At 44.6% G+C, this 25,188-nt stretch overlaps 2 protein-coding genes across 4 annotated transcripts in view; one reads left to right on the forward strand and one right to left on the reverse strand.

Moving 5' to 3' along the window:
• The window catches only part of LOC126108445 (probable ATP-dependent RNA helicase DDX60), a 204,753-nt gene that overhangs the window by 83,533 nt on the left and 96,032 nt on the right, over positions 1-25,188 (forward strand). For all 3 annotated transcript variants that reach the window (XM_049913659.1, XM_049913658.1, XM_049913660.1), the window contains exon 3: positions 6,912-7,129. In XM_049913659.1, coding sequence (XP_049769616.1) covers positions 6,920-7,129 — 210 coding nt within the window. In that variant the 5' untranslated portion in view covers positions 6,912-6,919. The remainder of the gene's footprint in view (positions 1-6,911; positions 7,130-25,188) is intronic.
• The window catches only part of LOC126108447 (uncharacterized), a 158,915-nt gene that overhangs the window by 33,048 nt on the left and 100,679 nt on the right, over positions 1-25,188 (reverse strand). The window lies entirely within an intron of this gene.

The following is a 25,188-nucleotide window of genomic DNA, read 5'->3' on the forward strand; positions in this document are numbered from 1 at the left end:
CACAGTCCTTAGGGGCTCAACTGGTGGGGGGGACTGTGATCCTGCCACACGAGAGGTAACACGTGTGGATATGGGACGTGGGACGTCCAGGATGTACCTTTGTGTTTTCTCTGTCACTACCAGTCGTGGCCCGAAGCTGTACTCGACGGGTCCCCAAACCGCGACACGGGGAGTAATGTTGTTGTGCCTCTCCAAAGCACTGTAAGAAATGGACCCCTCCCCAGGTCACAGTCATGTTTGCCAACAATGGTGGTCTGGGATAGTGAGGAACTATGATTCATCAGCAGCCTGTGCTTCCTGCTCACAGCATCACTCCAAACGTGACCGTCTGTGTTGTAGCGTTAATTGCAGCTTACATGTGGAACAGTAGTTCTCTAGGCTGGGTGCTGCTAGTCTCCAATCGATGCTGTGTGACGTCACAGAATGTTGCAGGGAGTTTATTACCTGTTCTCGGACGGCAGCCACAGGTGTGACGGGGTTCGATGTACTTGGTGCACAGCACAGTAATAGTCCAGTACCTTGTGGTCATTAAATATAGTTAACTAGAACCGTGATGACAAGTATGTCTGCCCCCACATTTCCATTGAGTCCGACACCAGGCCACCATCACATTGGAATGCCTAACAAATCTGCATATTACACGATTTGCCTGCCATCCAGCTGCAGACCCACAATAAGGCCCCTTCCAAACTGTGTGAGCTGCTGATAATGCTGTCTCCCATGTGTACACGGCATCTAGTAGTAGTAGTAGTAGTAGCTTTATTCATCCACAGATCTCTTTTTACAAGGATATAGGACATGTCAAAATATTTACAAGCTTAGATTAATTTTAAATAAGCTAATTTGTATACAAATATATTTACAGATCTCTAGTTAGAGACAATCATTAGATTTACTCCTGGTATGGAATACCTTTTTTTTTTACAAATAACTTATTAAGTAATGTAATGCCAACACACACACACACACACACACACACACACACACACACACACACACACACAGGTCAGTGTCAGGGTCATTTTTCATTTTCTGTACCACAACTTCCCATTTGCTATCCTGAAAAACTGAGTCAGCATCCCTCCATAATGAGTGAGATGTTGAGCTCAGAAAGAGAAAGAGGAAGAGGTGTTAGTATTGTGTTAAGCATAGCTTGTGGGTAAGTATTTCTACAAAGGAAAAGAAAAGGGAAAAAAACATAAAGTGAAGGTGTTATGTGGAATGTTGGATGTTTTATGATCATTATTGATATTATTATTTATTTGTATAACATTTTTTTATCAAACCCCTACTCCGTTTTATCTAAGAAATCCTTCAATGTATAAAATGTATTGCATAAGAGGTACTTTTAGCTGTCTTTTTAAATAAGTGTATTTTTGCAAGTTCTTTAATCTCTTTTGGTAAGTTATTGTACAGTTTTGTTCCTTGGTAGAAAATGCTGTTTTGAGTTTTATGTTTATTTTTTCTTGGTAAATGTAAGTTGAGTGTAACTCTTGTTCCATGGTCACGGACAGAGCTGTTTGTGCAGTAATTACCTATGTTATTTTTTATATGTACAACTGACTGGTAAATGTATTCACACAGAACAGTTAAAATCCCCAGTGTTTTGAACAGATATTTACAATGAGCTCGATTAGTATTTTTGGTTATTATTCTTATGGCTCTTTTCTGGAGTTTGAAAATTGTGTTCATACTTTGTGTGTTTGTTCCCCAAAAAAGAATGCCATAGCTAAGAATTGAGTGTACATATCAATAATACACTCCTGGAAATTGAAATAAGAACACCGTGAATTCATTGTCCCAGGAAGGGGAAACTTTATTGACACATTCCTGGGGTCAGATACATCACATGATCACACTGACAGAACCACAGGCACATAGACACAGGCAACAGAGCAGCATGCACAATGTCGGCACTAGTACAGTGTATATCCACCTTTCGCAGCAATGCAGGCTGCTATTCTCCCATGGAGACGATTGTAGAGATGTTGGATGTAGTCCTGTGGAACGGCTTGCCATGCCATTTCCACCTGGCGCCTCAGTTGGACCAGCGTTCGTGCTGGACTTGCAGACCGCGTGAGACGACGCTTCATCCAGTCCCAAACATGCTCAAAGGGGGACAGATCCGGAGATCTTGCTGGCCAGGGTAGTTGACTTACACCTTCTAGAGCACGTTGGATGGCACGGGATACATGCGGACGTGCATTGTCCTGTTGGAACAGCAAGTTCCCTTGCCGGTCTAGGAATGGTAGAACGATGGGTTCGATGACGGTTTGGATGTACCGTGCACTATTCAGTGTCCACTCGACGATCACCAGTGGTGTACGGCCAGTGTAGGAGATCGCTCCCCACACCATGATGCCGGGTGTTGGCCCTGTGTGCCTCGGTCGTATGCAGTCCTGATTGTGGCGCTCACCTGCACGGCGCCAAACACGCATACGACCATCATTGGCACCAAGGCAGAAGCGACTCTCATCGTTGAAGACGACAGGTCTCCATTCGTCCCTCCATTCACGCCTGTCACGACACCACTGGAGGCGGGCTGCACGATGTTGGGGCGTGAGCGGAAGATGGCCTAACGGTGTGCGGGACCGTAGCCCAGCTTCATGGAGACGGTTGCGAATGGTCCTCGCCGATACCCCAGGAGCAACAGTGTCCCTAATTTGCTGGGAAGTGGCGGTGCGGTCCCCTACGGCACTGCGTAGGATCCTACGGTCTCGGCGTGCATCCGTGCGTCGCTGCGGTCCGGTCCCAGGTCGACGGGCACGTGCATCTTCCGCCGACCACTGGCGACAACATCGATGTACTGTGGAGACCTCACGCCCCACGTGTTGAGCAATTCGGCGGTACGTCCACCCGGCCTCCCGCATGCCCACTATACGCCCTCACTCAAAGTCCGTCAACTGCACATACGGTTCACGTCCACGCTGTCGCGGCATGGTACCAGTGTTAAAGACTGCGATGGAGCTCCGTATGCCACGGCAAACTGGCTGACACTGACGGCGGCGGTGCACAAATGCTGCGCAGCTAGCGCCATTCGACGGCCAACACCGCGGTTCCTGGTGTGTCCGCTATGCCGTGCGTGTGATCATTGCTTGTACAGCCCTCTCGCAGTGTCCGGAGCAAGTATGGTGGGTCTGACACACCGGTGTCAATGTGTTCTTTTTTCCATTTCCAGGAGTGTATGTAACTAAAAGACACTGCATGTTACTGATGACATTCTGTTTGCAAGTACCTTTGTGTGTTCACCCGACTTCAACTGAGAATCAATATTCATTCCTAGAAATTTTGCATTTGTTACACAGTCTATAGAGGTGCTATCTAAATTTAATTTAATTCATGGCATTAGTTTTCTTTATGTTCAATGTCACTCTATTGCTTATTGACCAATCGTAAACTTCCTTGAGAGTTACATTTGCTTTCTTGGCAAGGAGTTCTCTTGTTTTCTCAGAGACTATAATATTGCTGTCATCAGCGAAGAGAATTTTTTCACCACGAGTAACACTACTCGGAAAGTCATTGATGTATATCAGGAACAGTATTGGTCCTAATATGCTACCTTGTGGAACCCCTATGTTAGTGTATTTTGATTCTGATAAATGTTTTACTAAACGATTAGATCTATTTGTAGTATGTGTTATCTCTATTCTTTGTACCTTATTTGTTAGGTATGACTGAAACCACTCATTAGCTACCCCTCTTATTCCTAATGCTTCTAATTTATTTAATAGAATCTTGTGGTTGACTGTATCAGACACCTGAGAAAGATCCAAATATATGCCTGTGGCACTCTCATCTTTATCTCCATATACTTCGCACTTATTAATCGACATATGAATCTGTTGACACCCCTTTTATACCCTACCTTTCCGGGTAACAACATTAAACATGAACAACACGAATACACTCTAATGGCCAATCTACCAGTCGCAGAGAATTGTAAGTGTAATCATTTACATGTCCATCCATGGTGTATTCTTGTATGAAATTACAGTGAATCTGATCGGGTCTTCTGGGTGCTTCATATTTTATGTTGGACAGTGTAGTTAGAAAGGAATGGCTCACATATTATACTGCTCCTTTTTTCTACCCTTCTGCTATATAATTTAACAACATGCAATGTTATTAGACGTTCTTCTGACTGGCTTGTCTTTTCTTTGATTGTTCCCTACATATCGATATATTTCTTTCTCATTTAGTTTCTGAACTCATACAAAAGGAATTCCTGTTATTACTCCTATCCCCAAGAAACATAGTTACAGAAACAAATCCATATCCGTAACTAAATGCTGTTCACCACTTAAAGGACACATTAAATTATAGACTCACATGGAATTGATAGCATTTCCAGCAAAATACTAAAAGCTTGTTCTCAACAGATAAGTAAGATTCTCAGTCACCTGTGTAATAGCTCTCTGGAACAGGGCATTTTCCCTGATAGACTGAAATATGCTATTGTTATACCTTTGCATAAAAAGGGGGATAGATCTGATGTCAACAATTACCGTCCAATCTCCCTTCTAACAGCTTTATCCAAAATTTTTGAGAAAGTAATGTATTCAAGAGCAGCTTCACATATCTGTAACAATGAAGTACTAACAAAATGTCAGTTTGGTTTCCAGAAAGGTTTTTCAACAGAAAATGCCATATATGCTTTCACCAATCAAATTTTGAATGATCTGAATAACCGAACACCACCCATTGGGATTTTTTGTGATCTCTCAAAGGCTTTTGATTGTGTAAATCATGAAATTCTGCTAGACAAGCTCAAGTATTGTGGCATGAGTGGGACAGTGCACAAATGGTTTAATTCGTACCTAACTGGAAGAGTGCAGAAGGATGAAATAAGTAGTTCTCATAATATGCAAAGATCAGCACATTCCTCAAACTGGGGAACTATCAAGAATGGGGTTCCACAAGGGTCAGTCTTGGGTTCTTTGTTGTTCTTAATATATATTAATGACTTGCCACTCTATATTCATGAAGAGGCAAAGTTAGTTCTCTTTGCTGATGATACAAGTATAGTAATCACACCTGACAAACAAGAATTAACTGATGAAATTGTCAATACTGTCTTTCAGAAAATTACTAAGTGGTTCCTTGTAAACGGACTCTCACTGAATTTTGATAAGACACAGTACATACAGTTCCGTACAGTGAATGGTATGACGCCATTACTAAATATAGACCTTAATCAGAAGCATATAGCTAAGGTAGAATATTCCAAATTTTTAGGTGTGTCCATTGATGAGAGATTAAATTGGAAGAAACACATTGATGATCTGCTGAAACGTTTGAGTTCAGCTACTTATGCAATAAGGGTCATTGCAAATTTTGGTGATAAACATCTTAGTAAATTAGCTTACTACACCTATTTTCACTCGTTGCTTTCATATGGCATTATATTTTGGGGTAATTCATCACTGAGGAATAAAGTATTTATTGCACAAAAGCGTGTAATCAGAATAATAGCTGGAGTCCACCCAAGATCATCCTGAAGACATTTATTTAAGGATCTAGGGATATTCACAGTAGCTTCTCAGTATATATACTCTCTTATGAAATTTGTTATTAACAACCAAACCCAATTCAAAAGTAACAGCAGTTTGCATAACTACAATACTAGGAGAAAGGATGATCACTATTCAAGATTAAATCTGACTTTGGCACAGAAAGGGGTGAATTATACTGGCACTAAAGTCTTTGGTCACTTACCAAATAGTATCAAAAGTCTGACAGATAACCAACAAGTATTTAAGAAGAAATTAAAAGAATTTCTGAATGACAACTCTTTCTACTCCATAGAGGAATTTTTAGATGCAAATTAAAAAAAAAAATTTAAAAAAATAAAAAATAAAAAAATAAAAATAAAACACAAAAAAATAAAAAAAGTTGTTATATTAACTTAGGTATGTTGTTAAATTAACTTAATTATGTCATGTATTGGAAAATTTGACTCGTTCCACATCATTACGAAATCTTGTATTCATGATCCATGGAACTAGTATTAATCTAATCTAATCTAATCTAATCTAGTGAAAATACTGCTAAACTTTTGCTTTTGGGGAAAAAAAGTCCTTTAGGAGCATAAACACACACACACACACACACACACACACACACAAAGAACAATGTGACAGTAGGTGTGTGTGTGCGTGTGTGTGTGTGTTTGTCCTTTTATTTTTTTTTTTTTTTTTAAAGAAGAAGATGGAGGACACATTAAATTATAGACACAGTGAAAAGACTGCTAAACTTTTGCTTTTGGGGAAAAAAAGTCCTTTAGGAGCACACACACACACACACACACACACACACACACACACAGAACAATGTGACAGTAGGTGTGTGTGTGTGTGTGTGTGTGTGTGTGTGTGTGTGTGTGTGTTTTTATCCTTTTATTTTTATTTTTTTTTAAAGAAGAAGATGGAGGAATTTTTTTGCCCAAAAGCTTGATGTTAGCAATCTTTTCATTATATGTGCCTGTGACTTCAGATTTCCTCTGTGTGGTTCATAGCAATCTATCTTTTTCATATTGTTGTTATTCCATCCTGGACTTTCTGTTGTTTCATATCCATGTCTGAGCAATGCCTTAGCTCCTCGAAGCATTTCTTACTTTAACATCTGTAAGTCAACGGTCTACTTACAACAAAATCATTAATAATAATTTCAACATGAGCAGTCAGTTTAAAAGAAATAAATATAAAAACAAAAATATTTATATATGCTGCAGCGAATGTCATTACTAATGGTGAATTATTTTAAGGGGGGGGGGGGGGGGGGTTAATATGTAACTTGAATAGTGTTTATAATTCTGGTGATTTTTTTAAAATTAGTAATATTTTTACAAATCATTTCATCTCTCAAGGTACACTGATTTTTTGTTGCTTTTATTGTGTTACTATTTCTTTCAGTTTGAGCCATGGAAGATATAGACGAGAAAGAATCTTCTGCCCCTTCAGAGTTATCCTCAGATGGTGAAGATAGTGTTTCGTCGGACACTTCTTTGAGTGTTGGTGAACGTGATATCTACTCTGATGATGATAGTAATGATGATGGTGAGGATGATGACTTGAAGGAGGTGGAAGCTGCTGCTGAAGTAACAGCGGAAGAACAAGATAAAGCAGATGAGGTGAAGTTTTATATTTTGGTAGTGGTGTTTGTAAGAGAAATATTAATTTGTTCGCTATCTTCATTAAAGTCCAGCATTTGCAATGTCAAGTAAAAGTATTTTTCATTGGGGACATGTTGAAAATGTGTGCCCCGACCGGTACTCGAACCCGGGATCTCCTGCATTACATGGCAGACGCTCTATCCATCTGAGTCACCAAGGGCACAGAGGATAGTGCGACTGCAGGGACTTATCCCTTGCACACTCCCCGTGAGACCCACATTCCCAACATGTCCACACCGCTACATTTGTAGTGCGAACGCACAGGCTATGCCCGAACTCGTGTGGGACTTGGTAGATTAATCTGCCACGAGAAATGAGTATGATGGGCAAACATCTATTAGGCACACTACGAATGTAGTGGTGTGGACGTGTTGGGAATGTAGGTCTCACGGAGAGCGTGCAAGGGATAAGTCCCTGCAGGCGCACTATCCTCTGTGCCCTCGGTGGCTCAGATGGATAGAGCATCTGCCATCTAAACAGGAGATCCCGGGTTCGGGTTCTGGTCAGGGCACACATTTTCAACATTTCCTCAATGAAATACATCAATGCCTGTTTGCAGCTAGGGTGTCCATTTAATTATCATTTCATGCATGGTCATAAACGGTAACTGTTCTTTCGGGAACAGATTCTACCGTCATATATAGTTAAAAGTATTTTTTATTATTATGTTTGGGGGAACCAAGTTTTAATAGATGATTTGTGACTTAGTATTATCTGGTGTCAAAAATATGATTTTATTGTTTTTCTTTTTTTGTGTCGTGAAAAGTTGCTTTCTGTGACATTTAAAAGGCAAAAGATGGAGTCATAAACATAATTGAAAAACTACTTTAAAACAAATACAAAACCTTTAACCAAAATGGATGCAGTCTGTTTGAAAGCTCGTATCTGTGCCCATCTGTAAAATCAACATCTGCTGTCAAATAAGATTGAGTGCCCCGCTGTTCTGCCCCATGTGTTTTAACATGTTAGGATCCTTCCTGGTGTGCTTTCCACAAGGTACCGTAGACAAGATGTTGGTGCTCAAGCTTAGCCCACCCACTCTTTGAAAATCACCCTCCAGAGGTTATCTGATGGGTGAGAAGGGTTCATGCAACTATGCATTGCAATGTTGAATTGATCACAAGCACAGTTAATTTGGTTCATGTCAGCAGATACTTCAGGCCATTCCATTCAGTTGTTTTTTACCTCCTGGAACACGGTTGAGAGGTGACTGACATCTGTTCAAGATAACATCCCACAACATGATTTACTCAAACCCCTGCTGAACCCATGGGACTGGATGTTAGAGAATGCTTTGGTATCTATCTGCTCGTACATTCGTATACATTGATCATCAGGGTCACACGCTGCACTCATCCAGGAAGAGGAACCGATGCGGTTCTAGGCGCGCAGTCCGGAACTGTGTGACTGCTACGGTCACAGGTTCGAATCCTGCCTCAGGCATGGATGTGTGTGATGTCCTTAGGTTAGTTAGGTTTAAGTAGTTCTAAGTTATAAGGGACTGATGACCACAGCAGCTGAGTCCCATAGTGCTCAGAGCCATTTGAATCATTTAAAGGAACTGACGCCATCGATCCAGGTTCCATCCCACATGTTCCGTAGCCCATCTTCTTCCCACACCACAGCGTTACAGGGTTAACGTGTTGGACACTTAGACACCAAATTTATTCAGTGTTTACCATCTGTGTTGACACAAACCTTCCATTTGCTCATATGTACTGTGCGGTTATAATTAAACTGATGGTGTTCTGAGTGCTGCAGTGTGGGAAGTATATATCTCACGGCACTGAAACATTATAGATACACTCTAAGGGAAATAAAATTGTGCACCATGAAGAATTATTCAAATGGGATGGAGATTGGTAGTGGTGACGCACGTGTACCGACGAACAAATGATTGCATTTTCAGAAAAAACTTGAGGATTTTTTCAAGAGAAAGAGTTTCACAAAGTGATCAAGTCAGTAACATGGTCCATCTCTGAACCTTGTGCAAGCAATTATTCAGCTTTGCATTGACTGACAGAGTTGTTGTATGTCCTCCTGAGGGATATGGTGCCAAATTCTGTCCAATTGTTGCACTGAATTGTCAAAATCCTGAGCTGGCTCTAGAACTACGCCCGTAATGCTCCAAAACTTCTCAATTGGGGAGAGATCTGGTGACGTTGTCAGCCAAGGTAGGGTTTGGCAACCACAAAGACTAGCAGTAGAAACTCTCACCATGTGAGGCTGGGCATTATCTTTCTACGAGGGTCACTCCAAAAGAAATGCACACTATTTTTGTAAAAATACAGTTTTCATTCTGCACGTGTGAAAGTTTTACAGTGTGTAGATACATCCTTCCCGCTTGTTTTCAAACTTAGTTCGACCTGTTCCCGTGAGTGGCGCCATCACAGCATGTCCTCAAGATGGCTGCTACACTTGACATTTGTCAGAAGCAATGTGCTGTCATAGAATTCCTGTGCTGTGAAAATGAGACGGTGGGAAACATCCACAAGAGGTTGAAAAAGGTGTACGGAGAGGCTGCTGTCGATCGCAGTACAGTTAGTCGGTGGGCGAGCGGGTTACGTGACGAAAGCGGGCACGGCAATATTGAGGATTGTCCTCGCAGCGGCAGGCCTCGTACTGCACACACTCCAGACAATGTGCAGAGGGTTAACAAATTGGTGACTGCTGACAGACGCATCACTGTGAAAGAATTGTCACGCTACGTTGGGATAGGGAAAGGAAGTGTTTGCAGAATACTGAAAGTGTTGGCATTAAAAAAGGTTTGTGCCAGCTGGGTTCCCAGGATGTTGGCAGTGGCTGACAAAGAAACGAGAAAAACGGTATGCAGTGAACGTTTGGAAGAGTACGAGAATGGTGGAGATGAATTTCTTGGAAGAATTGTGACAGGTGATGAAACACGGCTCCATCATTTTTCACCAGAGATGAAGAGGCAATCAATGGAGTGGCATCCTGCAAATTCACCCAAGAAAAAAGAAATTCAGAACCACACCTTCTGCTGGAAAAGTTATGGCTACGGGGTTTTTCGATTCCGAAGGACTCTTGCTTGTGGACATCATGCCAAGTGGAACCACCATAAATTCTGATGCATATGTGACGACACTGAAGAAACTTCGACCTCGACTGAGTCTTGTTCGACCACATCGGCAAGAGCAGGATGTTTTGCTGTTGCACGACAATGCACGGCCACATGTCAGTCAAAAAACCGTGGAAGCGATCACAAAACTCGGATGGACAACACTGAAAAACCCGCCTTACAGTCCTGACCTGGCTCCGTGTGACTTTGGGAAACTGGAAGACTCTCTTTGTGGAACAAGGTTTGAAGATGATGACTCCCTTGTGCCCGCTGCCAAACAGTGGCTCCAACAGGTCGGTCCAGAATTTTACCGTGCGGTTATACAGCGCGGGTTCCAAGATGGTGTAAGGCAGTTGAGAGGGATGGAAGTTATGAGGAGAAATGAAAATATTGTTCCTAAAGGATGTATCTACACACTGTAAAACTTTCAAACGCGTAGAATAAAAGATATATTTTAAAAAAATAGTGTGCATTTCATTTGGAGTGACCCTCGTAAAATGTAGGCCTAGAATGGCTTACTGTGGAGGGCAACAAAATGGGCCGTAGAATATTGTCGAGGGCTGTATCTGGACTCTGTGCTGCAAGACTGCCACGGGTAACAACTAAAGAGGTCTCGCTATAAAATAAATTGTCACCCCAGACCCTCAGTCCTAGTTGTTGGGCTGTATGATGGGCAACAATCAGGTCGGTATCCCACTTCACGTGTTGGTGTCCCACTGCTGTCTGGGGCACCTCCAAATACTTCTTCACCGATTGTCGGGGCTCAGTTTGAGGTAGGACTCATTACTGAGACAATTCTACTCCAGTCAGTGAGATTCCAGACCAAATGTGCCTGACACCACTACAGACAGGCGTGGTGATATACAGAGGACAATGGTAGCTGCCACGAGAGGTACTGAGAGCTCAGCCCCCTCTCTGTGATCTGCCTATTGATGGTCCTTGTGGTCACTGAAGCATCAGTTGGACATCGGATTGACGATGATGATGATGGTGATGTCCATTGTAATTATCCGGGCTGTTATGCCGTGGTCGGTTGATGAATTCTGTGTCGATTCCCAACGTTTCGTCTCCGACTGCGGGATACATCTTCGAGGGGGTCCGTAGCTCGACGGAAGGTCCGACACACCCACTGGCTCGCTACTGACTGCCGCTAAATTCCGTGTCCGCGCGCCCTCGCGCCGCGGCGTGACGTCACGTGTTTTGAAAACGTCAGTGCAATTGGCCGCTGTCCGTCGCCCTCGATCGCCGTTGCTGTCAGCCAGTAGTGGATGGGTGGTACACGTCTTCTTTAACACCAGCATCCGTATACCGTTTAATTTGACGCCCTCCTCTTTTCGGTTGAAATTATTTGGGTGTTTAGCGATTTCGATTGCCTCCCTGTAGAGCCTTTCGTAATATCCCCTCGTGGCCGCTAGTACTTGCGTCTCCTCGAAACGAATATTGTGGTTCCCTGGCTGGAAAGTGTGCTCCGCAACAGCTGATCCTTCCGTTTCTCCTCTTCTGCAATTTCCCTTGTGCTCTTCCAAATGTTTAGAAACCGTTATTTTAGTGGTACCCACATAAACATCACCACAGCTGCATGGGATCCTATACACTCCAGCTTTTTCCAATGGTTTGCGAGCGTCCTTGGCAGGCTTAAGGTATTCCTGTATCTTCCTGGTGGGCTTGTAAATTACGGTAATATTCCGCTTCGTCAAGATCCTCCCTATTCTTTCTGTTACATTTTTAACAAACAGCAGGAAAACCTTAGATTTTGCAGTAGCCTGTACATCAGTATGATTTCTGCGTGGCTGCCTCAACACACGTTTTATTTCGGCGGACGAATATCCATGATGATGATGATGATGATGGCTCCAGGTCACTGAGTGCCTCTCTGACAATTGCTCGGTTCTCACATTGTATTGTCTCTGTAGGTCAACTGCTTCATTCGTGACACTGTGTTTGGCCACAGTTCAACCATTCCTGTCAACGTCGTCAAATAGTGGCGTCACTCGTATTCAATTGTCGAGTGATTCGCCAATTACTCCGGCAGGCTTCTTTGAGTCCAACTATGTGTCCTCTGTCAAATCTGCTTATATCGATCTCGTGCGTGTCCGTGAGGCATATTACTGTCCAACCGAGTCAATGGAATGAAACGTGCTGGTATTGACATGACCCCTGTTTACTTTGCTTGCCAGCTGTGCAGTGAAATTACACATTCATTAATTGGCCACCAAACTTTACAATTTTGCATTTTCTGTTGATACCTGTAAGAATATCAGTTTGTCATAACTCCTTTCTGGTGCCTCTTTTATCCCCCCCCCCCCCCCCCCCCTCTCCCATCACCTCCCCTTAGTGTGTATGTTAATTACCAGTGCACTTGTGGAGTATGCTGACAAAAATTATAATTCCACTTTCTGTGACCAAGTGAAAATATGACTCTGTTTGCAGTCACAATGTGAAATGTTTCCTATTTTGATGTCAGTATGCTGTGTGTCGCTTTTGACGTATGTGTGTGTGTGGTGTGTGTTTTTTTTTTAAGTGACCGTTGGTGTAAAGGGTAAACAAAGTTGAAGTTTTTTTTTTTTAAGTGACCGTTGGTGTAAAGGGTAAACAAAGTTGAAGTTTTCTGTACATAACCCAATGGCTATTGAGAAGAAAGACCACGCAGTGGCGGTAAAGTTGTTTTGTCAGAACGGCAGCAATAGGAATATATCACCGACAGAGACAGCTGCAAAGGGGCTAAAGAATATGATAAAGAAATTTGAAGGAATAGATGAATTAGGTGGTGCAGCAGGGAGAGTGAGGTGACTCATTCCCTTGACAGTTATTGATGAACTAGCTGTAGCTATAGCCGACTGCGCGGCACACGCCTCAGATTCTGCAGCTAGTGCTCGAGCTGTGTTACGGGAATTCTCTCCCTCCTGGTCAACAGCTCAAAAGACTTTGTGGTGCATTTCACACTGATATCTCCACAAGATTCAGAAAGTGCTCCAAATGAAACACCGTGATAGGCTACAATGCCACCACTTTGCCTTTCCTTTTTTTGGTGTGCATGGAAATGGATGAAATGTGGCCAGGGAATATTCTTTGGATAGATGAGCACATTTTGCTCTGCATGGTGCTGTGAAGGCACAGATCAGTCACATGTGGGGTTCTGCTCCACCATATGTTGTGCAGGGACATCCGCTGCATTCAGCTTGTGTGACTGTGTGGCTTGGCTTCAGAAGCTCCTTCATTCTCAGTCTCCTTTTCTTCAAGGAGAAGACACCTTGCAGGCTTATAAGACGTGCAGTGACATCTGCACGTTATAAGAACCTCGTTGTGCAACGTGTGATTCCAGCTTTGCAAGAGCACAACTGTGTCCACACCACTATTTTCATGCAAGATGGAGTGACACCAGGTGTCACTTGCCAGGTGTAAGATTTGCTTTGGGAAACCTTCAGTAACAACCAAATCATTACTAGGCAATTTCGAGATGTGTGGTGTTCTCCTGATCTAACTCTGGTTGTGGGGATATTTGAAATATTGTGTCTATCAAGGCTGTATCCATCTTCTTTAGAATTCAGAAACACTATATACATAGTGTTAGACGTTTTTAGTTGTTTTGTCAAAAATGTAAGCAATTAGTTGTTATCTTGTTCCTTCAGCAACTATTAACAACTTCTATAAAGACAAGCCCGATACAAATGATAATCCAAAATTAAACAGTGCAAATGGTATCTGAACTGACAGTAAAAAAAAATTATAACACGGAAGTTTCTCTAGATGTTCCAAGTACCAGTAGTTGCAGATATACTTATCGTGTCAATTGTAGTAAGAAGGAAAGTTAAAAAGATCACAATTAAAAAGTAAGTACTGTAAAAGTAGGCCTAAGTATTGTAGCAAAATCAGATAATAATATTGTGAAACACCAAAGTTTAGCATAAATCAGGCTTTTAATTATTACAATTTGTCGGAGGGGGGGGGGGGAGGGGCCTCAGACAACCAGCACCTCCCCCCCCCCCCCCCCCCTCCCCCAAAATCAGCACCCTGCCTCTTCTCAAGCTTGGCATTTGTGCTTACACCATGAATCTATGAATCTGATCCAGGAGGACAAAGTTGATGTATTGGCTTGTCATCTGTTGATTGTTTGTGGAAGAAGGTGGTAGCCCATACCCCCTACTTCATTCTAAACAAATCATGAGTGTCATTTCTAATGGACATTCCACAGTATTGTTGTTTGTCAATAATTTTGTTTGTTAGCCTCCCCTTTACAGTTTTACCATCGGTAAGTTTCTACATGAAACCCTGTTTATACTATGAAAAACCTTGATACTGTTTTCAGAGTTGCTACCAATTGAAACAGCATAATTTCACCTTTGTAATAGTGGAATCCACAGCCTTCTATATAAAGGGCTGCCAGTTTTATTTGACCTTTAAGTAATGCATATAAAATGTTTTTAACATCTTAAACAGGCAGAGTGTGGGGTGACATCTAACTAATTTTCTGTGATAAATAATTTATATACCATGCTAGTCAGAAAACTGCAAATTTTACAATGGCATAAAAATTTAACACTTTTATTTTTTCTGTTCTAAGTCATCAGTTACCTGAACCAGCCAGTTACTGGAGCTCAGACCCATATCTAAATGTAAATGCAATATCCAATATTATGCCACTTACTCTTGAATTATTATAAAAACTCCGTGTTCATTTTTCTTTATTTTTATGCCAAGGAAATTGTCAGGAGTCCCCATTGTTATATTAGATTCACATTGTGAAGTGTCAAGAAAAACTGGAATTTCTTTTTGTCATTGCCTACAATTAGACCATCAACATAAGTTGCTGCATAAAATCTACTTTCATTGTATTTACAACAAAACAAAAAAGGATCTGCAGCAATATTTTGAAATTCTGCTTTTTTCATGACTCCCATAAAATATTTTATCCAGCAGTGTTGTTCTCGTTTCAATCCACAGAGACTCTGTTTCAGGAGACAAACTCGATGTGTATTATCTTCGAAGCCTTCTGGTTCTTCCATATACACTTCATGTTGGAGTATTCCATTCAAAAAGTCCGTCTTCACATCATATCGTTTCAACACCATCTTCTTTTAAGCAGCTACCACCAAGAAAACTTGAATGGTGTCATAATGTGCAGCAAGACTGTGTAACCTCCCCCTCACTTATCGATAGATGGAAATAGGAGGATATGCATTTCCGGCGTTACAACTGTATGCATCTTCTCAGTCAATTCCTTCTTGCTGAATATGCCCTTTAGCAGCTAATAAGGCTTTGAAGCGAGTGCTTCCATCAGTTGCAAATTTCCGGCGTAGGACCCAGCAATTTTGTGATACTTGGGCATTCGTGGGACATTCAACTGATACCAATGTTCTGTTTTTCTTTAGGTCTTCTATTTTTTCAGGAAAGCTTGCATCCATCTTTCCTTTTCATTTGACTGCAATACACCACAAAAACAGAGTTCACCAGCACTAACTTTTGTTATCATCAATAACTCGCCACTTTCTATCCAGGCTGGTTTTCTTCATTGTCTTCTGTTCTCCAAATTATCTTCATCAGAATACCCAGAGTCATCACCATTCAGGAATTCCATTGAATCTATGTTATTTTCATCTGATGCTTTACTTCCTCCAGATTGAAATGCATTAAATTTGTCTTCACTTTGACTTCGACTAGAATCAGACTGGAAGAAATGAAAAAAAATTAATATGATCTCTACGGAAACTGCGAACTACACTCCTGGAAATTGAAATAAGAACACCGTGAATTCATTGTCCCAGGAAGGGGAAACTTTATTGACACATTCCTGGGGTCAGATACATCACATGATCACACTGACAGAACCACAGGCACATAGACACAGGCAACAGAGCATGCACAATGTTGGCACTAGTACAGTGTATATCCACCTTTCGCAGCAATGCAGGCTGCTATTCTCCCATGGAGACGATCGTAGACATGCTGGATGTAGTCCTGTGGAACGGCTTGACATGCCATTTCCACCTGGCGCCTCAGTTGGACCAGCGTTCGTGCTGGACGTGCAGACCGCGTGAGACGACGTTTCATCCAGTCCCAAACATGCTCAATGGGGGACAGTTCCGGAGATCTTGCTGGCCAGGGTAGTTGACTTACACCTTCTAGAGCACGTTGGGTGGCACGGGATACATGCGGACGTGCATTGTCCTGTTGGAACAGCAAGTTCCCTTGCCGGTCTAGGAATGGTAGAACGATGGGTTCGATGACGGTTTGGATGTACTGTGCACTATTCAGTGTCCCCTCGACGATCACCAGTGGTGTACAGCCAGTGTAGGAGATCGCTCCCCACACCATGATGCCGGGTGTTGGCCCTGTGTGCCTCGGTCGTATGCAGTCCTGATTGTGGCGCTCACCTGCACGGCGCCAAACACGCATACGACCATCATTGGCACCAAGGCAGAAGCGACTCTCATCGCTGAAGACGACAGGTCTCCATTCGTCCCTCCATTCACGCCTGTCGCGACACCACTGGAGGCGGGCTGCACGATGTTGGGGCGTGAGCGGAAGACGGCCTAACGGTGTGCGGGACCGTAGCCCAGCTTCATGGAGACGGTTGCGAATGGTCCTCGCCGATACCCCAGGAGCAACAGTGTCCCTAATTTGCTGGGAAGTGGCGGTGCGGTCCCCTACGGCACTGCGTAGGATCCTACGGTCTTGGCGTGCATCCGTGCGTCGCTGCGGTCCGGTCCCAGGTCGACGGGCACGTGCACCTTCCGCCGACCACTGGCGACAACATCGATGTACTGTGGAGACCTCACGCCCCACGTGTTGAGCAATTCGGCGGTACGTCCACCCGGCTTCCCGCATGCCCACTATACGCCATCGCTCAAAGTCCGTCAACTGCACATACGGTTCACGTCCACGCTGTTGCGGCATGGTACCAGTGTTAAAGACTGCGATGGAGCTCCGTATGCCACGGCAAACTGGCTGACAATGACGGCGGCGGTGCACAAATGCTGCGCAGCTAGCGCCATTCGACGGCCAACACCGCGGTTCCTGGTGTGTCCGCTGTGCCGTGCGTGTGATCATTGCTTGTACAGCCCTCTCGCAGTGTCCGGAGCAAGTATGGTGGGTCTGACACACCGGTGTCAATGTGTTCTTTTTTCCATTTCCAGGAGTGTATTTCTGGCTTGAATTTTATATCATGACCTGAGACCCCTTTTGTTTTGGAAGGAACCTGAGACTTTGTCAGTGACATACCCAGCAAGCTGTCCAAAATTTCCTTTTCATCAAACTGTGAATGAACATGTTTGTTTATATGAACATAGCAACTTGTACCAAAAATTGTGAGGTGGTAAAGTTTTCGTACTGGTTGATTATACCACAGCTCATATGGAAATTTGTATGGATCCTAAGACCTTCCAGTCTGATTTAAACTATGGACTTCTGTATTGCAAGCTTCTGTCCATAATCTTCTTGTTAGTTTTCTTGCATTCAGCATCAAATGTGCAGCTTCAACAGTTGCTTTATTTTTACATTTGGCCACAACATTTTATTCAAGAGTATGGTATGGAGGAATCAGTAATTCTGTTCCCTTATCTATGAGAAATTGCTTAACTATTTTGTTAAATTGTTTAATTCCATCACATCTAAACTGTTTAACAGCATGTCTTTCGGTTTGAGCTTCATTTAAAACAAACATAATATTGAGCCCCTCCAAATGACTGTGTACTCATTGGCCTGTTGATATCTGTGGCAATTAATTCTCCAGCAACTGTCGAGCAATTCACTCATTGTGTGAATGGTAGTCTGTGAATCTTTCCTAATGCACAATCATCACAAAATTAATCCGTACTACTTTCTATATTGGTGTTCAGTTCCTTCAAGATGTTCTTGACATGCTGTTTATTTTGATGACCGAGTGTTTCGTGATACATTTGTAATGTTTCAGAAGATTTCACTAAGTTCACTTGATTTCTGTCTTCTGATCTAACAACATGCATATCCAACACGTACAGCTCATTTGCCGCACAGCCCATCATGATGATATTGCTGCTGGCATTTTCCTGAACCGTACCACGTTTACAGTCGAAAGTTATATTGTAGCCATTACATGTGGTGTGGCTATTCTGGTGGAGAAGAAATGAGCGTTTACATTAGACACATCCAAAACATTATCCATTCTAGCACTGTATCATTCATTGTTTCGTCTTATTTCGATATAGACTGTTCCTTGACCAAATTGACACATACTGTTTATTCATATAATAGAGGGAAACATAGAGGGAAACATTCCATGTGGGAAAAATATATCTAAAAACAAAGATGATGTAACTTAGCAAACAAAAGTGCTGGCATGTTGATAGACACACAAACAAACACAAACATACACACAAAATTCAAGCTTTCGCAACCAACGGTTGCTTCATCAGGAAATAGGGAAGGAGAGGGAAAGATGAAAGGATGTGGGTTTTAAGGGAGAGGGTAAGGAGTCATTCCAATCCCGGGAGCAGAAAGACTTACCTTAGGGGGAAAAAAGGACAGGTATACACTCGCGCGCACACACACACACACACATCCATCCGCACATACACAGACACAAGCAGACATTTGTAAAGGCAAAGAGTTATCTAACACCATAATCGACATGTCATCGATGCGGTCAGGTGGTACGTTGCAGCGCAAAATGGACGCTGCATCCGCGTCTCTAGTACCTGAAATGTCTTCAAAACCTGTGAATGGGGATGATGATGACACGCCTGAGGAACCCGCGAACTGCGGTGGTGACTCGTTGGACGGAGAAAACCCACCCGTATGTTGAACGGGCTCATTAGTGGGTTTGTCAAAAGAACATGTGCTAGGGCAGTCCGACTGGGACGGGAGAGGGGTGTCGGAGTCTACGAAGGCAGGCTTGAGCCTGTGTAGAGAAATGGTTTGCGGGCGATCTTTTATCATAATGTCAAACGTCGTCTCGCCCCTCCAGAGTACTTCGAAGAGGCTGAGGTAAAGGGGTTGTAAGGGTTGTGTGACAGTCATCCCTGAGCAAGATGTGTGAGCAAGTGCTGAGTGCGGTTGGCACGTAAGTGTCAGATGGGGAATGGCTGACAGGTGGTTGTAGCCACATGTTTCTAAAGTGTGCACGCATCCTTCCAAATAAGGTCTGGGAAGGAGGGGAAATCCCCGGGATCTTTTGGGAGAATTAGTTCCCCAGGTAAAAGCGGATTTTGCTGAAAACTATTTCGGAAATCGTCCCGTGTAAATGTGGTTTAAATGTAGAATTTAGGTCCAGCAACACCCAAGGAAGTGCCTCAGACCAGAGACAATTGTGGCACCTTGACTGCAGTTTTAAGGGTGTGGTGCCATCGTTCCACCAGTCCGTTGCTTTGCGGGTGGTAGGCTGTCGTATGAATCACTTTAATACCGCAAAGATTACAGAGATTGTAAAAAGTGCAGATTCGAACTGTCGACCCTGGTCAGTTGTGACGGTGCACGGGTAGCCGAACCTAGCATGGGTAGCCGAACCTAGTGATCCAAGAGGTGATCGAAGAAGAAACGAATCTTTTGGCCACAGTTTCTGCGGTGATGTTGGGTAAGGGGACGGCTTTGACCCAATGAGACATTTGGTCTGTAGTGGACAGGATATACCTGTGGCCCTCCGAAGGAGGCAGGGGACTGATAAGGTCAATATGTACATGACAGAAACGTCCCTTAGGGATGTCAAACTTGCCGAGTGGTGGAGAGGTGTGACATCCTATTTTGTTTCGTTGACTGGAAATGCAGCTGCGTGCCCATGTTTGACAGACCCGTTTCACATATTTCCGCACAAAACCCTCGGTGAAGAGGCGAGTGGTGGCTCGGACGCCGGGGAGGGCGAGATTATGTGAGACGTCAAAAACCTGTCAACGCAGTGTGGGCAGCAGCAAAGGCCACAGAATTCCCACAGAAAAGTCGCACCACACTTCGTCCGAAATGCCAGGGACTTGGTAAACATGAGCGAAGACTGCAGGTCTATGAGCAAACCCTGAGTGTCCTCGTCCAAAGCCCGTAGAGCGGTGAGGTCTGATAAATTGACAATACTCAAAACGGCATTGATCCGCGAGAGGAAATCAGTGGGAATGTTCTCCATGCCCTTGATGTAGTGTACACCTGTAGTAAATTGAGAGACCAGGTCAAAGTGGCGGAAGCATTGGAGGGGGGGGGGGGGGATCCTCTGGCGGGTTGCAGAAGGCATCTGCGAGAAGTTTGTGACCAGTAAGAATGAAGAAAGGACGGCCCTCAATGTCAGTGCGGAAATGTTTGATGGCCTCGTACACTGCCAGAAGCTCTCCATCAAAAGCAGAATATTTTTCTGTGCTATAGACAGTTTTTTGGAGAAGAAATGAAGTGGTGAAACTGTGTCGCCTTTGCTCTGTAGTAATACTGCCCCGACCGCGACGTCGCCGGCGTCCGTAGTGATGAACAAATCGGCAGACGGATCAGGGTGGCGAGTATGACTGCGTGAGCTAAAGCTGTTTTAAAGAGCCCTCAAAGCCTCTAGCATGGCTTCAGTCCGCCGGACTGGTTTAATGCCCGAAGTTTGTATGCAGGAGAGCGAGTCCGTCAGCGGGGCCTGCACAGCGGCGGCAGAAGGTAGATGACGGTGGTAGTAATTTATAGTACCTAGGAAACGTCTGAGTTCTTTGTACGTAGCTGGGGGTAGCAATGATGTGATAGTGTGCACGCGGGATTTGGGAGGCTATATTCCGTCTGCAGAGACAGTGTAACCCAGAAATGTCACAGAAGACTGATGCAATTGGAATTTTTCTTTGATGACCTCGACACCGTTGGATGCCAAAATCTGGAGGACCTGGGATAAATGATCTTCGTGGTCTTCAGTCGATTTTCTGAAAATGAGTATGTAAATCAGGTGTACGAAGCAGAACTCGAATCGTCATAAGATTGAGTCAGTGAAACGTTGCCACATTTGTGCCGCGTTCTTTAAACCGAATGGCACGAAGTTGTACTGGAACAAACTGAGCGTCGTGATGATCACAGTCTTTGGAATGTCTTCCGGCACTACGGGAATCTGGTGATAAGCATGTTTGCAGTCAATCACACCGAAGATTGTCGCGCCCGATAACATACGAGTGAAATCGTTTATGTTTGACATGGGGTAATTGTCCGTGACGGTGGGAGCATTTAAACGTCTGTAATCGCCACACATTCAAAAAGATCCATCGTGTTTGGTGATGAGGTGAATTGGTGAAGACCAATTGCTGTCTGATGGCTGTAGGATGCCTGCCGCCAGAAGTTCGTTATTTTGCTGCCGGACCACGCGCAACGTAATGGGGTTGAGGTGACTAACCTTGTGTCTAATAGGAGGGCCGGCAGTAGTAATTATCTTCTGTGTTGTTCCGTCAGTGACAGAAGAGGCTGAGAACTGCACACGAGGCTGAGTAACGTCCTGACGTGGAGTTTTGGGACGAGTGGGGTGCGATGGGACACAGTCGTTAGCGTGAGTGGGAAAAGGCAGCACGAAAGTCACACGCCTATTACGCGAGCGCAGTGTGAACTCGTTTGTAGAGGTCGGATGCGCGTGCAGCACGGAGCGGAGTAGGGCAAACAGTGACTGTTGTCGTTAGCATTGCCTCGGGCAACCGGCGTGGGCGAGAGAGAGGTACTAGTGTCGCACGAGGGACAGCGATGGTGGCCGAGTTGCTTGGCTGGCGCGTGGGAGTGGGGAATGTTCGTCAACGAGCAGGGTAACTGCCTGCGTAGTGGGCGTGGTCGTGCTGCGTGAGCGACCGTTATTAGTGACACCGTTTGAAACACGAGGCACTGTGCGTAGTGGACACTTGGGTGGTGCGGAGATCACTGAATGCGAATCGTCACACGCAGTGCACGTTTTTGAACTAACCTGACGAGTGGTTGAACTGATGCTCAGCGATGAAGCCCGATCCGGTGAAGGAACTGCAGATTGCAGTTTCAACAGCGAGTTGCGAGCCGCAATGAGCTCATTGTAGGTGTGAGCAATGTGTTGTTTCAGCTTGTCAGAGGAGATACACTGCTGAGTCGTATTCTGAAAGTATTGCCTGCGAGGGCGGAACACTTGCGAACTAAACTCCACGTTGCGGCAGAAATGGTATGAGGAGAATGGGTGCCGGAGCACAGTATCTGAGTGTTAGATGGGTGGTGTAACACTGGACACTGGACTACCTTTGGGGAGAGCTTGCAATGGGACAAAAAATCCATACCGAGAAATGGTTTGTCGATGTTGGCAATGTAGGAGGTCCACGGGAAATGCAGAGAAGGGGTTAGGTGCACCATCACTTTCACGGAACTGAAAGTTTGTAACATTGACAGCTCGTAGGAGAGACTTCGTCGGTGAAAAGTCGGTAGGAGCCAAAGATCGAGGTATGATAGACACGTCAGCACCAGTGTCAATTACGTAGACAAACTGCGATTAAATGTCTGTCACGTATAAACGACCTCTCGGCCGATGGGACGAGTGGACGGAGTGCAATGTTAGGGGACGCCTGTGAAGTTCCCCACAGGACTTAGCATCACTCAGTTCCTGCGGTCGACGTTTGGGTGTCGGCAAGGTAAACTGCACTTCTTGGTCTCAGCCCCAAAAATCCTGTGGTACCAACAGTACGGATGAGCCGGATGTGGCGGTGGCGGTGGCGGCGACTGTGATAGCGGGGGAGGCTTGTCCTCGTTGATCTGTTCTGGGATGTAAACCGGGATGTACGGAACGTGGGAGATTCTCGAGTGCTCGGAAAGAGGAGAGAGCGAACGAGTACTGTATGGTTGCGTAGAAGGCGTGGAAGTGGACCGGGCCCTGCCCCTGCCTGCAGACGACCAGTAAGCAGAAGCTGTAGTGTCACACAGTGACGGTGGACAAGCTGCGTGTTTCTGGCGCAGGAGTGCATACAGCTGATCTGCAATGCATAAGTGAGAACCGGTAGACTCGAAAGAGTGCGGCAGTAGGTGTATCTGTATGTCGGTAGGTAACTTGGCAGACAGTACCGCCCACAGGGTGACGTCTGGCATCGTGTGTTCACTCACGAGTAACCTGAGTCGGCGCCAAAGTTGTGACGGAGTGCAGTCCCCCAGGTGCACCTCGTACAGAATCTTGATTATCAATTCCTGTGGCGAGCAGGCAAGTCCATCCGATACTGTTTTCTTGGTGAACTCGTACTTCGGTGGCAGTGGAGGTGAAAGTAGCAGATCGCAAATTAAATCCTGGTGGTCGTGAAGGTGTGTGACCAAGCATAGGAACTTGGAGTTGTCATCAGTCACTCGATGCAGCTCGAAGAGGTGCTCCACCAGTGCAAACCGTGAAACAGGATCCGCCTCGTACAGGGGAGGGAGCTCGGGTAGGCGGCCCGGAGGTGGAGACGGAGGTGGCTTCGGCGTGTCTCGGAAGGCCTGCGGTCCGGCTGCACGAGAGTTCGTGCCGGGATCCGGCATCACTGAAGCGGGAATGTTACTAGCACATATGTTCGGAACAACGGCTGCTTGTAATGTCTCTGAAGACGCCCGGAAACGTGACGTGGCAGGCACGGCTGGTACTGTGGAAGCGAACGGGCGAGCTTCGCGTAATGAAGGCCCATAAACTGGACCGGAAATTGCCGGAATAGCACTGACGTTGTCCAACTCAGAAATGTCGCGGGAGGCCGGTGCAGCAGACACAGACGGTACTGCAGAAGGAGCGAGTGGTTGTATGGTTGGAATCGAGGCCCCCCCGTGGGAAGGGGGGGGGGGGGGGGCCTGGAGCTTAAAGTGGCAACAACGAGAGTTTTCCACACACACACTGGCCACGCGCACCCTTCATGGTAGGACTATAAAACACTGGTGAAACCTGTTGGCGGTCGCACTGTTGTAGTACAACTTTACTGGGTGAAGAGTCTATGTTGTGCACTCGGTACCCACGTGGTCGCGAAACTGGGCCGCCGATCCAGTGGTTTGTTCTGGCGAACTGGATGCATAAAAATTTCTGTTACTGATTTGTAAGGAAGGCGAGGCTGGCGTAGCTTGGTATCAGTTGACTGCGTGTGCGTTTTGCACAAATAGCGGAATTGCACACGGCACTCCTGTAACTGATGTCGTGGCGCATAGAGGATCAAAGCACGTGTGCGAATTTCGGTCCCTTTGAACTTCGTACGAGCGATCGATCGTCACACTGTTTGGTAGATCGCCCACTTCACTTTTCACTTGTTGCTGTGCGTAATCCGGCAAAACAAAACCTGAGTCCATTGTTTGAGGTAACTGTGTAACACTCAGTCGTTGTGCAGTTGCTAAAGTAGAGGTTATCCTTGTCGAAGATCGTAGATCGTTGTCCATTAGCTGCGAAATAACTGACGGCGGAGGGTTGTGTTGGCCTGGTTGTAAGAGCTGGGCCTCCAAATCTTCATAAAGAATGTTCGGTGATGTAGCGATGGCATTGTACGTCAAACCTGTTGATTCTATACAACTGGCATGTAAGTCGCAGCAGACGGGGAACTTTTTGTCTGCAGTTACCAATATGCGATTCTGAATATGGAACGTAATATACGTAATAAACAGTTCCCATGTTTTCTATATACACATATATTTTACCACAAGGACTGATACACAGAAACACTTCATGAAGTACAAAGGCAGACTGAATTAAACATGGTGGCTCGTCAGAGCAGTTAATGTTACAAAGATTGTAATTTGTTTGGTCGATGTGACCTATCATCACCACACTCTTCCCGTTTTAAGTATTCCTCTACAGCAGTTTTTCCCAAATCATTTTCTTTTATTATCCCCACAAGATACTCAATTTTTTTTAACTTCCTGTATATAGTTAGTATCTGTTTTCAGAAAATTTGGCGCATTTTTAATGTTTGTTAACACTTTGGAGATGGTGTCTGTGAGTTCCTGGTAAAGCATAACATGGCAACACTGCTACAGCCACCGTACAGTCACGACCTCACTCCAGCTGATTTTATTTTGTTTCCCCAAGGTCAAGAAT

Source organism: Schistocerca cancellata, chromosome 11, assembly GCF_023864275.1.
Source record: "Schistocerca cancellata isolate TAMUIC-IGC-003103 chromosome 11, iqSchCanc2.1, whole genome shotgun sequence".
Taxonomy (NCBI): domain Eukaryota; kingdom Metazoa; phylum Arthropoda; class Insecta; order Orthoptera; family Acrididae; genus Schistocerca; species Schistocerca cancellata.